Here is a 16,158-nt window from a genome sequence, read left to right on the forward strand (position 1 = left end):
CTACTTTAAAATATTTTAGCAGATGCAAACATAAAATAGAGAGGTAATTTAGTAGTGTTTCTCATATACATCATTTTTTTCCTTTTAAAAGTAACTTTTATATACAACATGTGGATTTTAATATAAATATCTGAAAATTTTTGTCATTTAATATGGCTGGTTAAGCTGTTTATACTTGTAACAACTTTTGGTGTTACTTATGTCATCTTGGTTTTATGTTCCTTTCTGTGCTTCATTGTTGTTTTCTTTTTGTTTTTTATTTTCCTTATGCAACATTGACAATATTTTCTCTGATTTTTTTCCCTCAGGGTTTATAATTCCGCTAGTGTTTCCCTTTTAGTTCTTAAAAACAACATATTTGAACCTATATTACTACATCAAAAACATAACTAATATTAGTTTAGTATTCATCCACAACAGGCACTTTTCATATGTACTCTTTGACTTCATTACAGTAACCACTGAATGAGGTAGATAATGCTATTTTCATATACATTTTCAAGACAAGAATATTGACTATCAAAGTCATTAACTGAAGAAGTTATGTCACTTTCCCAGAACCTACAGCCAAAATATGAGCCCAGACAGTTTGATTCAAGAGTCTTCTTTTGAAGCTATCATGCTATATGACCTTTCAGTTTTCAAGAATTAAATAATATCACTCATTTACTATAACCATGTAAAGTGAAAAAGTTAATATTTAGTTTCACTTTATTCTTCCTTCACGCATCTCTTTTGAATTCTGTTTGAGAGCCAGATGTTAATATTAAAATTTGACAATATGCATCTTTTCTTTATCTTTTTATGTTTGCATTATGTTTAATAACTATATTTCCAATAGTCATTTAAACTTAACCTTATTGAACTGGATTTTTCTATAGTCTTTTTATATTGTTCTTTATCTTGATTATGGGTCAGTTGATGAATGTCTTTATTTTCAATAAAGTTAAAGTAGCTGGGCTTTTTCATATTTGAGACTATGTGCTACATTTGTTTCTGGACAAAAACTTGGCTGGATATAGGTTTATTGGATGATAATCCTTTCAACTTTCAAATTCTAAGTAGTGCTCCATTTCCTCTGACATCTAGTGTTACAAAAGGAAGAATGAGCCAGGGATGAAATTTGTGTATAGGTAAATGAACACACACACACACTTTAAAAAACCATTCTAATTGTAGGGTGCAAACCCTATTCTACTCAACAGGGAGCAGTGATCTTAGGTTTACGCTAGCACTCAAATACAGAAGATTAGTTTTCACCCAGAACCAAATTTACTCATTGTTATTATAGAAAAGGACTCAGGGAAGGCAACAGCACAGCAGACACAGTAAAGACATAGCGAGGGTCTGGTCTTTGGACTCCCAAGTACACCCTCATTTGTCCCAGTCATGCTTCATTAGTGATGTGTGTTGTCACAAGAGGTGAGACTGAATGGACATGGGCCACCTCAGCTCAGGAAAGCCATCAGCCCTGGGAGTTCTTTCAGCTTTCATATGCAACTATGTTGCTAGTTACGTAGGCCCATCTATCTTATGTGTTTGTGGTCACGTTTTCTTCAGGGATGTGTCTGTCTCTCCATCTCTAGTGTAGCTGCATACTATCAAAACCTGTTACTTATTACTCCGTGAGCAGTCATGAAAATGAGATACAAAAGTTTGGTCTTGTACGGGTGCCTTAGTTGAAATCTCATTTATTTTGAATCTGGCACAGATTTACTCCTTATGGTTCCTTTGTTTGTTGTATTCTGTCAAATGCTGGCTCCTGGAAATATGCCTGAACAACCTGTTACTAAGACAAAGCTGAATGTATTTCTTACCTTGATGTGATAGGCAGAAAAATGCTCCCCCAATATCCTAATCCCCAGAACCTGTGAAGATGTTACGTTACATGGCCAAAGGGACTTGGAAGATGTGATTAGGTTAAGGGTTTTGAGGTAGAGAAATTATCCTGAGTTACCAGGTTGGGTCCAATTTAATCACAAGGGTTATAAGTGAAAGAGGAAGTCAGAGAGCCAGAGTCAAAGAAGGAGAAGTGATGATGGAAGCAGAGGCTGGAGCAGTGCTTTGCTGGCTTTGCAGATGGAGGACATGACCATGCACAAGTGGATGCAGGTGGTCTCTAGAAACTGGAAAAAGCAAGGAAATGGTTCACTCTCAGAGCTTCCAGAAGGAAAGCACCCCTGCCATCACCTTGACTTTTGCCCATTGAGACCTATTTTGGATTTTGTACCTCCAGAACTGTAAGATAATAAATTTGTGTTGTCTTAAGCCACTAAATTTATGGTAATTTGTTACAGCAGCAATAGAAAACTAATATACTTGGTGTTTTAATTTGCTAAGGGCTGCCAGTGCAAAAATACTTGAAATGGGTTGGGCTTTATAATGGGAATTTACTAGGATAAAATCTTACAGTTCCAAGGCTATGAAAATGTCCAAATTGAGGCATCATCAGAGATGTTGTCTCCCCAAAGTTCGGCTGCTGGTGATCCTGGAGTTCTGCCATGTGGCAAGGTGAAATGGAGACCATTCCCTGCTTTCTCTTCCCAGGCTCACTTTCTCCCTGTGGGTAATCAGGCACATGGTTTGTCTATCTCTGGGCCTTGTCTCTTTGGCTTCAGGCTGCTCCGCTATGGCAGCCTGCAGCTTCTCTCTCAGCCTATTGGGGTTTCTCTATCTTACTGTACTGCCAGTGATCCTGGAGTCCTCTCTTACATGGCAGGGCAAAATGGCAGTTCTCTTTGTCTGTGTCTCCTCTGTTTTTATAAGACTCCAGCAATATGCCGGAGACATATTACACCTCACTGAACTACTCCAATCAAAGGTCCACAACTGAAGCATTCTAATCACAGGATCCCTTAACTGAATCTAATCAAAAGGTCCCACATAAATAGGTTTGCATTCAAAGGAACGGTTAGGTTAAGAACATAATTTTCTGGGGTCCACAAAATACTCAAACCAGAACACTTGGCAAGGAAGGACACTACTTCAACAGAGTCTTGATAGTATCTCAGAGAGGGGAGGGCAAACCTGAGATATTTATTGAGACTTTGAGGTCTGGTTTGAAGGTGGGTATTTTCATGTGGGGGCTTGATTAGGGTTGGGTAAGGATCATGATTAACAATTGGTGGACACTGTAGGGCAGGATTTTGAGGATAGGTGTTAAAGAGTCTTGGATCAAAGAGTTGGTTGATGGTTTCTATTGAAGAATTGATCAGTTTTTCATAATGTTCCTGTAAATTAATAATAAATTTATTTGCAACTTTTATTTTCCTGGACAAGAGTTCCCTGGAATAGCAAAGCAATGCTAATGAGGAAGGGGGTAATAATAAAGACATGCTAATGTAGGCAGTAAGCTGTGTGGGCAGTAAGCAATTTGGTTTCCAATCGGGTTCTCAACTTTAAGGAGGATGTGACCAAATTTTCAGGTATCCTGAAGCTAGAGGAACAGCTGCAGAATCTTCTGGTAATCTTTTCATTCTTTGAGATTTTGTCTTTTTCCATGATATTCAAATATTTCAGTAGAACTATAACTAGTGTTTAGTTCATTTCTCCCCAAATGTTGGGGCATTTCCTTAGTTTAGGATATTATTGTTTCCCAGTGTGTTAGTTTTCTATCGCTGCTGTAACAAATTATCATAAATTTAGTGGCTTAAACAATAAAATTGTATCTCTTATAGTTCCGTAGATTAGGAGTTCGACCTGGGGCTCATTGGGCAAAAATCAGGGAGTTGATGGGGTGTATCCCTTCCAGAGGCTTTAGGAGATAAATTCATTTCTTTGCCTTTTCCAGCTTCTATAGGACACCTGAATTCTTTGGCTCATGATCCCCTTCCTCCATTTCCAAGCCTACAATGTCAGGTTGATTCCTTCTCATGTTGTTATCTCTGTGGTTCTCTGCAGCCAGAAAAGGGTCTCTGCATTTAAGGAGTAGTAGTAGTTAGAGTGGTCCTTACTGGATATCCCCCCATCTCATGGTCTTAAACATATCTGCTGTATAAGGTAACATATTTGCAGGCTGTGAAGATTAGGGTGTGGACATCTTTGGGAACCATAATTCTGTCTGCCACACCAGTAATAAATCCTTTCCACATGTAAACTCTTCCTCTACCTCTTGGGGGCACTACTCCCCTCAAATATTTTCATAGGATTGATGTTTGTCTTTTCCTATCATTCCTGTGTGGCAGGCTTGTTATTTACCAATAAGAAAAGTGGGTGGTTTCTCCTTGGCCCTGTTACTATGAAATTGATTGTGGTGAAAACTTTAGGTCTTTAGCTGGGAAGATTGTGTTTGTGTTCTGCTGCTTGTGCTGTAAAGGGCAGCTTCCTTCTCTCTGGTTACTGACATCACCACATCTCTGCAGTTGAGGTGGGAGGAAATCTCACAACATTTTGATGACTAGTGCCACTCTCTTGGTTAGTAAAAATAGTTTCAGAGACTTAAAGATTGTTGACCAACTCTCCTAGTTTCAATGGCTATCACATATTTTTAAAAACTTTCTTTGTTTTTAATGACTATTGAAATGGTGGGAAAAGTCACTTGATACTAGTTAGTTGTTCTTTTAGCTCGGCAGCCCCTCTGGATCAACAGCTTTCTCTGTTCCATCAATATGTTGACAAACAGTCCTTATATTGCCCAGTTCTAAAGAAGGACATATTGCCAAGGCTCTCCATTTCACATTCCTGGATGCTCTGGGTGGGACCTTATCTTCATGGAAACCACCTTCTTTATATGGCAGGTGATGGGAAGAATGCTATGCTTCTGCCCACTTGCTTTCAGAGCAATTTGAAAACAGATCTTACATTACACAGAAACATGTAGGAATGATACTTCCTGCCCAACCTCATGGCACCTCTCCCAGGTGGCAATAACCACTGTTTAATCACTTCATGCTCAATTTTGGGGAGATTAGGCTAACAAAAATACTAAACTATGAGGAGTGATGCAAGTGTAAATTGTTGTTGCTATTTTCTATTATTGTAGTTATCCCAAACATTAATATGTTTCTGTTTCATACCTGTCCCAGACTCACCTTGACATCCTGGAAAAAAGTGTCAACCCCAAGCAGGTCTACTTCCGGCGGGAGGTTCTCTGCCAGACATTGGGTGGGAATCCATGTCCATTGGTGACGATCACAGCTATGCCTGAGTCTAACAGCGCTGACCATCTGGAGCAGTTTCGTGAGTAAATGAGGACCCCTCCTTTTGACGATTTTCCTAAAGATGTCCTTTACAGTCTTGGAAGCACTCTGTCCTCTTTAGATCAGAAGCACAGAAAGGATTGAGGGCTTGTCTATCTTTATAGAAATACACCCCCAAACTCTTCTTGGTATGATACAATGGGTAAATATTTATGTCATTCTCTTGATAAAGGGAGAAAAAAATAAATTGCAGATTGTAATTAGATTAAGTGATTTGTATGAATTGAGAGCAATTTCCCAGTGACTGTTACTGCCGCTCCTAAAACGGAGCCAGGACCCTGAATCACATTCTCCAACCTTTCATCCAGGGGCTTTTCTCACTGTGCTTACTGCCATTTTGGTTGTCTCATAGCCAGTCACGGTTTGCGAAAGCAGAAAGTTGAGTTTTGGAGTCCTGGTTGAAGGACCCTATTGATAAACCAAATACCATTTAACTCTGAAGGCCTGAGGGGATGGAGGAGTCTCTACAAGAACTGTAAAACACATACACATACATGCACAAACAATGAATGAACTTTTAATGGTAGAGGCCCTGAGCGCACGTGTAACCAACTAGCTTTGAAAAATGGCTTCTGACATCATTCCAGGCCTTTAGATAGGCCAGAAAAAAAACAAACAGAATGAGGAATGCTTTGAAACACAGAGAAGCTTGAAGATGGAGGAGAAGACTGGAGAGTAAAAATCCAGCTAACTTATCTCTCAAAGATACAGCTTTACCTGATGAAGTGCTAACTTTGTTCAGGTGACTCTTTGGTGATGCAAATGTAATTTGTCATACTTCTTCAGTATCTAACAATGGATGCTCAACAACGTGGCTAATGAACAACTGATGATCCCATCTGAATTAATGAGGCCTGAAAATGTTTTAATGAATAATAAGGGATTTTTCAAAAATTCTCATATGTTTTGTACATTTAAGGGCAATTTCTGTAATAGTCACAAATCCTCCACTTGACAGATGAACAGTGCTTGGGAGTCAAAGATGGCAATCCTAACAGTGCAACCCATTGAATAATTATTTATTTAAGAAAGTGGATCATTGTAAGTGAGTGTTTGACCGGTTCAGTTTCTAAAGAGTGTTTGAGCCAAACCCCAATGTTTAATTATGACATTGAGGTGCCTCTGTTTTTGTATTTTTGTTTATACTGATATTGGTGCATTTGTTGCTATTACAATAACTACAAAGGTAATTTTTTCTTGAAGGAGAGGACTTGAAACATGGTGAAGTCCTCTGAATATTTTGGCATTCCAGAGGATAGTTCAGTTAAAAAAGAAAATGAGGAAAGATCTCTTAGTCTACCCTAATATGAATCAAAAGAGGCTTGTTTCTGCTTGCTGTATAAGATTGGTTAGAATAAATGTATACTCTCAAGTGTTATTTCAGTCTTCTCTCTTAAATGTCTGCTAAATTTGAGTTGTTGTTCATCTCAAGAGTTATCCTGGAGGAGGAGAGAAGGCCCTACAATGATCAGTTGAACATTATTCATTTTTCTCTTTGGTATAATGGACTTTGCAAGTTAAAATCATTGAGCAGGATCCCAAAGAAACAAATATTCTGTCCTTGTCAAAGGACTAATGGGGATGGCTTCATGGGTGGACATATCCCCTGTGCAGTTGCACAGGTCCCATACCCAGAAGGGACTCATGCTTGGTTTATGCTTTGCTGTCACAATTTGAAGATTCTTTTCAAAAATTGAACCAGTTACCCTATCTTCATTTTGCACTGGGCCCCCCAAATGATGTGAGTTTTCCTGGGACTAATCAAAGGTCATGCAGCAAATAAAGTCTGGTACCTTCCCTTGCTATCATCCTCTCTTTCCAAGCCATACAAGAAGAGTCCCATCCTACTTTGTCTGCTCATCTAAATCTTACTTGTATGGAGCATGTAACTGTTTGATAGCTTTCATAATGGTGGTTAATTTTAGGAATCCCCATTTTACATATGAGGAAAGTGGGACTCAGGCACATTAAATTCCATGGACAGTGTGTTACTCAAGTGTGTAAAACAGTCATCCTAACACTTATCCTGCATCAGCCTTCGGGTGTAATTCTTTGAGCCAGAACTTCCCTCTTTGCTGTTCTGTGTCATCAAAGTTTACAAGTTAGCTTAGTTGTTAAAGCAACTCATGCTACAGTGACCATAAATAAACATTTTACCTTCTTGCTACTCACAGGGGATTTTTATTTTCCTTTCCTAACCTACTGGAAGCATTTTCATGGTGGTGGTTTCAGGCACTCTGTCAGGGAGGAGGAGGAGGAGGAGAAGATTCTAGTTCAGAGCCGAGATTGCATGCCCTGGGCCTCCATGGTGGGAGTGCAGACTTAGATATGCTACGTAAGAAAGCTTACCTGGCAGGTTGTGATTTATATATGAACACATGCTCATTGGGTATTTTCTTAAAAACACAAAAACAAAAACAAAGACCAGCAAAAGAGAAAATACCATCTAACCTCCAAAACCCAATTAAACATACCTGTAAATCAGAAAGAGAACCATCTAACTCCGTTTGAACTGTAGAGTGTAATTTATTGACTTAGGAAGAGAGAAAACAGAAAATGAGCCAGCGGCTCAAGATTCTTCTGCCTCTAGGAGAGCTTAAATTGCCTTTTACCTGCTCTCTTCCTCCCAGAGCCTAAGTCAGCTCCAGGGCCAGGTCATATTTAGCTCAATTCTGGTCCAGTGGCTCCTCCTCATCCCTCATAAGGAGGCTTTTTGTGCTGTAAGGCTCTTTCTGCTGTGTGAGATTACCGCCTCAGCCCTATTTTAGAAATCCAAGAAATACTATGGGCCTGGAGTAAGTTCCTGCCCCATGACTGGTTCTCCCTTGGTTTTGTCTAAAATCCTGGCCCCAGAGATCATTTGAGACAATTTATTGATTACTTTTAGTCCTTCTCAGGGTCTGGGCTTCAGAGTCTTCCAGAAACATTTATTTGCTTTGGTTAATTTTTTCACAATGATTTTCTTCAAAAAGGCTATTTTCCTGGAAACATTTCCTGAGACCATTACTTCCTCAATAAGTATATGTTCAGTTCAGTAGTAGCCAGATTTGCCCAATGTATACTTTATCACTATTTGGTGAATCTAGGTGGCTCCTTCTCATAGTGCTCCAAAAAGAGAATATTCACACCTTGACATGAGGCCTTAGGGCCCAAATGCTCAAAGAACAGTCACTCTGCTACTTGCAGTGGGACAGTGAACAGGGCAGTTCTCTGAGAATTTGTCATTGAAGCCCTTACAGAAGAGATAAGCCTAAGGAGAAATTGATGACAAAAGAGGAGCTATTAAAAAAATAAACAGCTCATCCTAAGTAAAGGGGATATTGGGGAATTAGGAAGTACAGATCCTTCCTAACTGGTAGGACTTGGGGTGTCAAAGGAGCATAGGATGCCTGAGATTTGCATAGCAGAGAGTGAGTGAGGATGAGTGGTAGGACGCAGTGGAATGGGATAGGGTTTCTACAGGATGGAAATGGAAGTCATCAGATGAGCAGTTTTGAGGACAAGGTTTGGTAGGCAAGATCTACCCAGGAATTTTGTTCTCATAATTTCTGAGACTGTTCTATGTCACTGTTAATGGTATACTGGCATAATTACAAATAGCTCAGTTAAATTCTTCAACACATTATATGTTACTAGGTACTTTGATTGGCAGGCCCTTTGAATATGTGAGTTTCCAAGCAGGGTTGAAAAATTATATTTTGTTTAAGCCTGTGTGCTCATCAGGAATGAGGTGTGTGTATGGGTGTGTGTGTGTCTCCCTCTCTCTCCCTCTCTCTCCTTTCTTTCTCCCTCTTCCTCTCTCTCCTTCTCTTACCCACTCTCTCTGGGCTTTTAGTCCCATACATATTTTGAAAAATGAAACTATGCATGACCAAGGAGCTATGGCAATGTTTTGGCATTTAGATAATATTCCAGGTAGGGACCCAGGTATATCTAAATTTTACCTTTCCAGTCAGAGTGGAAATCCAAGCCCCTCTTTGTTAGTAATTATTTAACTCCAGCAAATCTTGTTGGAGCACCTTGCTTAGACCCAAACGCTTAATGGATATTTCTTAGATACTTCCTGAAAGTGGATACCTAAATGCAGAAGAAACTGTAGAAGAAATGGCTGCGACATCCTCCTTGGGCAGGCCTTGAGCCTGCTTCTTCACCCTCCACATGGTCAGGAAACATCGAACAGAGAGAGACGGAGCAAAGGATCAGACCCTGGCTCCACCTCCCCTCCAAGCCACATGGGAGAGGAGCAGTGGAGGAGAAGAAATGCCCCAGGGACCCCTGACTCTTTTAGGCACATGGGTGCTCCATCAACACCTCAGGTTATTGTGACATCAAAAACTAAGACATTTTGGGGACTTGGAGTTTTCCCAAATGATATTGCAGAAACAGATGCTGGCCGTTATATATCCTGCCATAACCCACTGAATGGACTGGGGGAGAGTGTAAACTACAATGTAAACTATAATCCATGCGGTGCAGCAGTGCTCCAAAATGTATTCACCAAATTCAATGAATGTGCCACAGTGATGAGATAGGTTGTTGATGTGGGAGGGTGAGTGTGGGATGTAGGGGAACCTCTTATATTTTTTAATGTGACATTTTTTGTGATCTATGTATCTTCAAAAAATACAATTAAAAAATAAAAAATAAAGGTAATATCTAGATAAAAAGTAAAAACAAAAACAAACTAAGACTGACGACTGAAATTGACCATCATTCCTCCTCTGGTTGGAGGTGAAGCCTTATTGGAAGAAGGTGGATGGAAACAGCCCTGATAGGTGTGAAGAGCATCGACACCCCTCCCACACACTCTCCTTTCCCTATCACTTCTCTCTCTGGTGAGAAAGCTGCAGTCAAGAGTTTGTGAAAATGCCGGATGTTGCTGGAACATAGCATCATTAATGAAGTCATTACCTTGCCCTCCTATCTGATATTGCATAATAGTCCATCAGCAGTTGTTTTCTTGTCTCAACTCGTTTTTCTTCGACTTTTCCTGCCCCTTCTTCTTTTCTCCTCCTTCCTTTGGTTTAATGTTTGACTGTTGAGAACTGACTCTCACATGTTATCTCACCTGATCTTCCCAAGGCCCCTAATGAAGTAAAAGGAAGTGTCACTGTCTCTGTTTTGCAGGTGCGGACTGTAAGGACCCCTGAAGGTAAACAGCCAGTGGGGGCCGCAAGAGTAGCTAGTGGTCATTTAGAAATGAGACCCATGTCTCTATCCCACCTTCCTGAGGAGAGCTTTCCCACTAGGGGCTGCTTGGCACTGGGACACTCCCAGAAGTGCTCATAATTAAAACCTTCTGCTTGTTTAAGACCACCAACATTTTGTTAACTTTTCTATTCTCTCCAAAATTCCCCCATAACCTATACTCTAACTTTCTAGTTTAGCCCAGAAAAGTTGGTTCCCTTTTTTTTGTGTGGGAAGCCACATCTCTGTGATGGACATTTCCTTTTTCAGGAGGTTTATTGATAATTTTTCCCCTTTGGACATCTATCTGTTCAGACTCCTATAACAATATTACCCTGACTGCTGTCTAAAGTTACCAGAGAGAAAGAACTAATTTATGGGAATTTTCCAAGGGAAAATGTCATTCTCTTCTCAGAAAACTCTCATTCTCCAAGTGAATAGTCACTGACTGACTCACTGACTAGTGAGAAGCCAAGGAAGAAACAAAGGTAGATGGGAGGGGGTGGATCTGCTATTTTTGCAATCTGAGACACCTCCACCCTGCATTTATTAGAACTTAAAAGAGCAAAGCGTAACCTTTTATGTCTCTGGAGGTGAGATAATCTCACGCCACTGCCGCGTCTCCTATTGCTCACACACTGTTCTTTCCAGTGGATCTGGGGTTGGGGAAGCGGGAGGTTGCATTTGCAGTTGCTAAAGAATACCTTTCTCTTTTTTCTTTTCCTTAAAAATATTCTTACAAAGCAACGTTCTATTCAGCCTGCCATTATGCTAAAAGCTTTTCCTTGGAAGACAATAGCTGTTCTCAGAAATAAGATTTACACGGGTCCCGAGGGTGTAATGAGCTACACACTGCACCTGCCTGGGTTGGGAGTTGTCACTTGTAAGTGGTTTTAAATTAGAAAGAAGTAGAAAAATACACAGTTACAGAATTCCCCTTTTGGCTTCTTGAAAATCATTTTCTATCCTCTCTGGCCTTTGTCTCTTTTTGAGACACCTGATCAGGTATGGAGAACAGAGCTTTCCAATGAGGAGAGCTAGAAGTGTCAATAGTGGTCCAAGTGAAACAGAATCTTAAGGGAAGTGAAAAGCTCTCATTCCTGGAAATTTCTGTTTCTTTGCCCTGTAGGTGGATGGGGCCAAGCATTACTATGGGATCACTGAATTTTAGAGTTTAAAAGTCTGTAAAGACTATTGAGTCTGGATTTCTTAATTTCTGGAGTGGAGTTAAGGTTTGGGACATGAACTGACCTGTCTAGTCTGCTTTGAGTTAATGGCAGAGGCTGCTCAAGACCTCAAGCCTCTGGTCTCTTGGTTAAGCCATCTTCTTTTCTGAAAAATGTTGTTTCCGACAAATATTACAACTAAAAAAAAAACTAGCTGCAAGGGCATGAAGATGTTTCTCTATGGAAACCTTTAATAAAAGGAGTTAGAATTAGAGAAACTGAACCATGCCCTTTTCTTGCCTTTGGATTTCCATCTCTTCAGACAACCAAGGCTAGGAACTATGATAGATATTAGGAATACAAAGAAAAATGTTATTTAATCCCTATCTTTGAGGCACTTACAATCTATGGGCAGTGTGTATGTGTGTGTCTGTGTGTGTATGAAGCTCATGCACACAGATTGCTATGATACAGCAAGTTATATTATAATAGGGGGATAAAGTGCAGTGGAGGTACAGGGAAGGGAGCATCTACCTGTGTGGTAAAATCAAAGGGAGACTTTCCAAAGGGAAATCTGTATTAATCCCATGCAGTTTTTCTTTCATGCAGTCAGGATACCAAAACGATATGAAGAACAACTTGAATCTGTCTTAAGATGGCACAAAAGGGTGGGTATATTTACAAAACACATTCAAACCATCTTAAACTTGTTTTTCTCACTGTTATTAATCTGCACTCACACAATAGCAACATGCAATAATTGTGCTCTCTTTAAACACTTTCAAAACTCTGTGATGTTTAGACCTATTGAATTTCTCCTTTCCCCTTCCCATTTTGGCCTGGTCACTACAATAAAGGAAGGACAAGAATCCGTATTCCTCCCAAGGCTGTTTGGAAAACCTTATAGTTCCATGTCTTTCCTTATATTTTACTTCAAAAGTATTTTACTCTTTCAAAGGTTTACGTTATATTATTTGGTCTTCACAGTTACCTTGTAAGTTGAGGAAGAAAATAATTATTATCCCCCAAGAAACCAAGATTTACTACAAATGTTATTTAGTATGCGTCTTGAAGTCTGACTTCTATGTGTAGAGAAATGGAGAAAAAAGGAAAAAGAACATGTGCAGAGGCAGAGGCAGTGGCAGAGGCAGAGGCAGAGGCTGAGACAGAGGCAGAGGCAGTGGCAGAGGCAGAGGCAGAGGCAGAGGCAGAGGCAGTGGCAGAGGCAGAGGCAGAGGCAGAGGCAAGGAGGCCTGAACATGATGCCATGACTATGGGATTGTAGACTGATTTGGGGGCAGAAAATGAGGTGAAAAAGCATGTTGAGCTAGATGATAAATGTTCTTATTTTTCACATTTGGAAGTTTCTACTGAAGGTATTGCCAAACTAATAGGGCATTTTTTTTTAAGCAGAAGAATTAAATATTAGATTTACTTTGGAGGAAGAATTTGTGGCAGTAATGTGCAGGGAATTTTGGAGTGAGGAGGGTAGCAGTAGCATGGAGCCCAGCACAGAGCTGTTCTTAAGCATTCAAACCCAAGGTTCAGACTCTGTTGGGTTCAAAACTTGGTTCTTCCATTTTTTGCCTTTGGGACCTTGGAAAATATGCTTAAATACTACATTCCATGATTTCCTCATTTATAAATTGGGAATAATAATGGTACCTTCTTTATGGAGCTATCTGAAGACTGTAAAGAGCTTACTTAGGTCAGTGACTGGCACTTAATGAGTGTTCAAGAAATGTTAGCAATTGTCATTCATTTATATGGGTGATGAGGTTCCAGAGGAAGGGAAGTCTACGGAAACAAATTCAGAAGGTGTGTCCAAGTTAGAAGTGAGAGGTCTTGGTGCCTGATTAGGAGTAGGGGTGAAGGGAAAGGAGTAAAATATTTCTACTTTGATAGATGGGTAGGTAGTTTAATGTCAATGAAGGAATAGGTAAGAAAGAGACTGTTGGGGGGGAATAATGAATAAAGTTTTGGTTCTGTTCATTTTTCAGGTGACTGCAAATTATGTGAGGCTAAACATAATTAGAAAGCAAATATGCTATAAAGCATAATCTATTTCCCAAGGAAATAGAACAAATTTTGTATTACCTGAGGAATTTCAATTAGCAAGGATAACAAAAGTTGACTATACATGGTTATTGCAGCAGAAACATGTAATGTATTTCATCAGAATCAATTGCAAACCATTCTCTTGCACAAAATTGTTCATGAATATAACTTACATATTTTGAGGTAATTAACTATTTACAAAATCTTTACCTACAATTAATTGTTCCTCACAACAGTCCTGTGAGGTAAGGAAAAAAAGAATTATATTTATTATCCCCATATTTACGTGATGGAATTGAGGCCCAGAAAAGATCATGTAGTAAGAGCTAGAACCTGGGTTTATCCCCCAAACTGTCTGAATCTTAAGCACATGACACTAGCTGTTGTACTCTGCTGCCTTTTATAGCTGTGCAATGAGACAAAATAGTTTCCCTTCTAGATGCAATTCCCTTTATGTACATAACATGTTCTAGACTTCTCCTAAGTTTGAGTACACATGTGGTCATGTTGACATTACTAACCCTTGTAATTCCAGTAAAATCGAAATTTTACTGCCTCTGCAAGACTCTGCATGCCTTTTCCACCTATATCTAAGTTTTTTGTCCCTCAGGTCTTCAACCACACTGCCTTCTTTCTATTCTGTGAACACAACAACCTTAGTCCTTCTTGGCCTCTGCATTTGCTGTTCCCTCTGAGTAAATGCTTTTCCTCTATAGTTTTGCATGGTTGACTTCTTGTCATACAGTATCCTAGCTCAGATCAGGGAAGTCTTCCTGGATCACTATTGCTAATGTCGTTCCCCGACCAGAGTCTCTTTATTACCTGACATTGCTTTATCTTCTTCACACCAACCTATTATGAGCTCCATGAGAGCACAGGCTATATGCTATATTTTTCATCATGTCCTTTGTATCTAACAAAGCCCCTGAACAAAATAGGTTTTTCAATAAATATTTTTTGAACAGATAAATGAAATCCCTGCACTTTTTCTTTCTCTCCACACAATGTAGGACCTTTAACCTATCTTGAAAATTTCTCCTTCCTGGATATTTCTGGGAGTTTCCAAGGGTACCTTCAAAAAGGACTCATAAAGCAGGTCATTGGCTACAGTTTTCACCCATGCGCCACTCCATTCTTCACTGACTGTTGGATTTCTCAGTGGTCATCTGCTGTTCTTGGAGCTGGTGGAAGGACCCTTGCTATTGTCATTACTGGGTTTCCAGAGAGTTCCTGGGTTCTGTGTGAAGATTGAGGAAATAAATCTCCTCAAAACTCTATGCTACATAGTAACACTGCCTGGCCCTGGAGGCTTCCTGAGTTTCCTTTGAAAACAGCTTGGTGGAGACCAGATGGCTACCCATAACTAACTCCATTATCCAGATGCCTTTCTCTCTCAGGGTCCCTGCACCTAAAACCCAAAAATCTAATAAAAAATCCTCATTTGTTTTCCAGCTCCAAATGCAAAGGCTTCCATACTTATCAACACGTGCCCTGAGGAGTGGGTCATCACTAACCTGCCAGTGTCAAAAATAGTCAAACTCAGAATACCAGACTCATGCTCACCAGATGATACCCTGATAAATGTATTTCATTTAATCCTCACAACGTAATTATGAATTTGTTATTACAATTCCCATTAAAATATGTAGTTTCCATAGAACAAAACAATGCAATGTATTGTTTGTGAACTTAGGAAGGTATGGAAAGCATGAAATCATACTGGAAAAAAAACTTAAGTCCAAATTCAGGATAGTGATTCCATTGGAGGATGGAGGGAGCAGAAAGAGAAAGGGGAATGGGTCTTAAATCTATCAGTCAGTTTGTATTACTTAAAGAAAAAGAGTTCTGAAGAAAATATGAAAGATATTGTGGCTGTTTATAATTCTTTTATGAATCCCCAAAAGAGAACTTATCCATTCCTGTGAGAGTGAGAACATTTTGACTGGATTTTACCAATGAGGCATGACTCAAGTTGAGTCTCTGCCCTTTTGCTGGGTCTGATAAAAGCAGAGACACAGAGAAGAGATACACACAGACACAGGAAAAGGAACCCACCATATCTGAGCCTGCCATGTGAGAGAGGACTAGAGAAATGCTTACACATGAAGTCCCCTAGGGACTAGGCCCACGGAACAGCTCAAGAGGAGATGGTGAGGCTGGAGAGGAAGACTGAGACATTGGCAGAGATCGGGGGCCATCTTGCTTTGCCGTGTGCCCAGGCAAAAGAATCAATAGTAGCTGACTTTGGTGAGAAAGCACCTCTTATGGAACCTTAATTTGGATTTTTCATGGTCTTGGAACTGTAAACTTTTACCCCCAAGAGATCCCTTTTATTAAAGCCAACCCTTTCTGGTACTTTGTATCAGCAGCCCTTTGTCTAAAAACAAATGTTAACTTTAAAATCTGGATGACAGTGGCCACGAGAGTTGCTGAAGGCAGAGAGAGGGAAAAAGAGGTGTGATATTGGGTTATTTTCGGGACTTGGAGTTGTCCTGAATGATATTGCAGGGACAGATGCTGGACGTTATATATCCTGCCATAACCCACTG

General features: G+C 39.8%; 1 protein-coding gene across 1 annotated transcript in view; it reads left to right on the plus strand.

Annotated features, from left to right (window-relative positions):
• AGBL1 (AGBL carboxypeptidase 1) overlaps positions 1-16,158 on the plus strand; it is a 957,838-nt gene that overhangs the window by 267,976 nt on the left and 673,704 nt on the right. The window contains 1 exon segment of the mRNA XM_071212624.1: positions 5,025-5,178. Within this exon segment, the coding sequence (XP_071068725.1) occupies positions 5,025-5,178 (154 nt within the window).

The sequence above is a fragment of the Dasypus novemcinctus genome, chromosome 3 (genome assembly GCF_030445035.2).
Source record: "Dasypus novemcinctus isolate mDasNov1 chromosome 3, mDasNov1.1.hap2, whole genome shotgun sequence".
NCBI classification, from domain to species: Eukaryota; Metazoa; Chordata; class Mammalia; order Cingulata; family Dasypodidae; genus Dasypus; species Dasypus novemcinctus.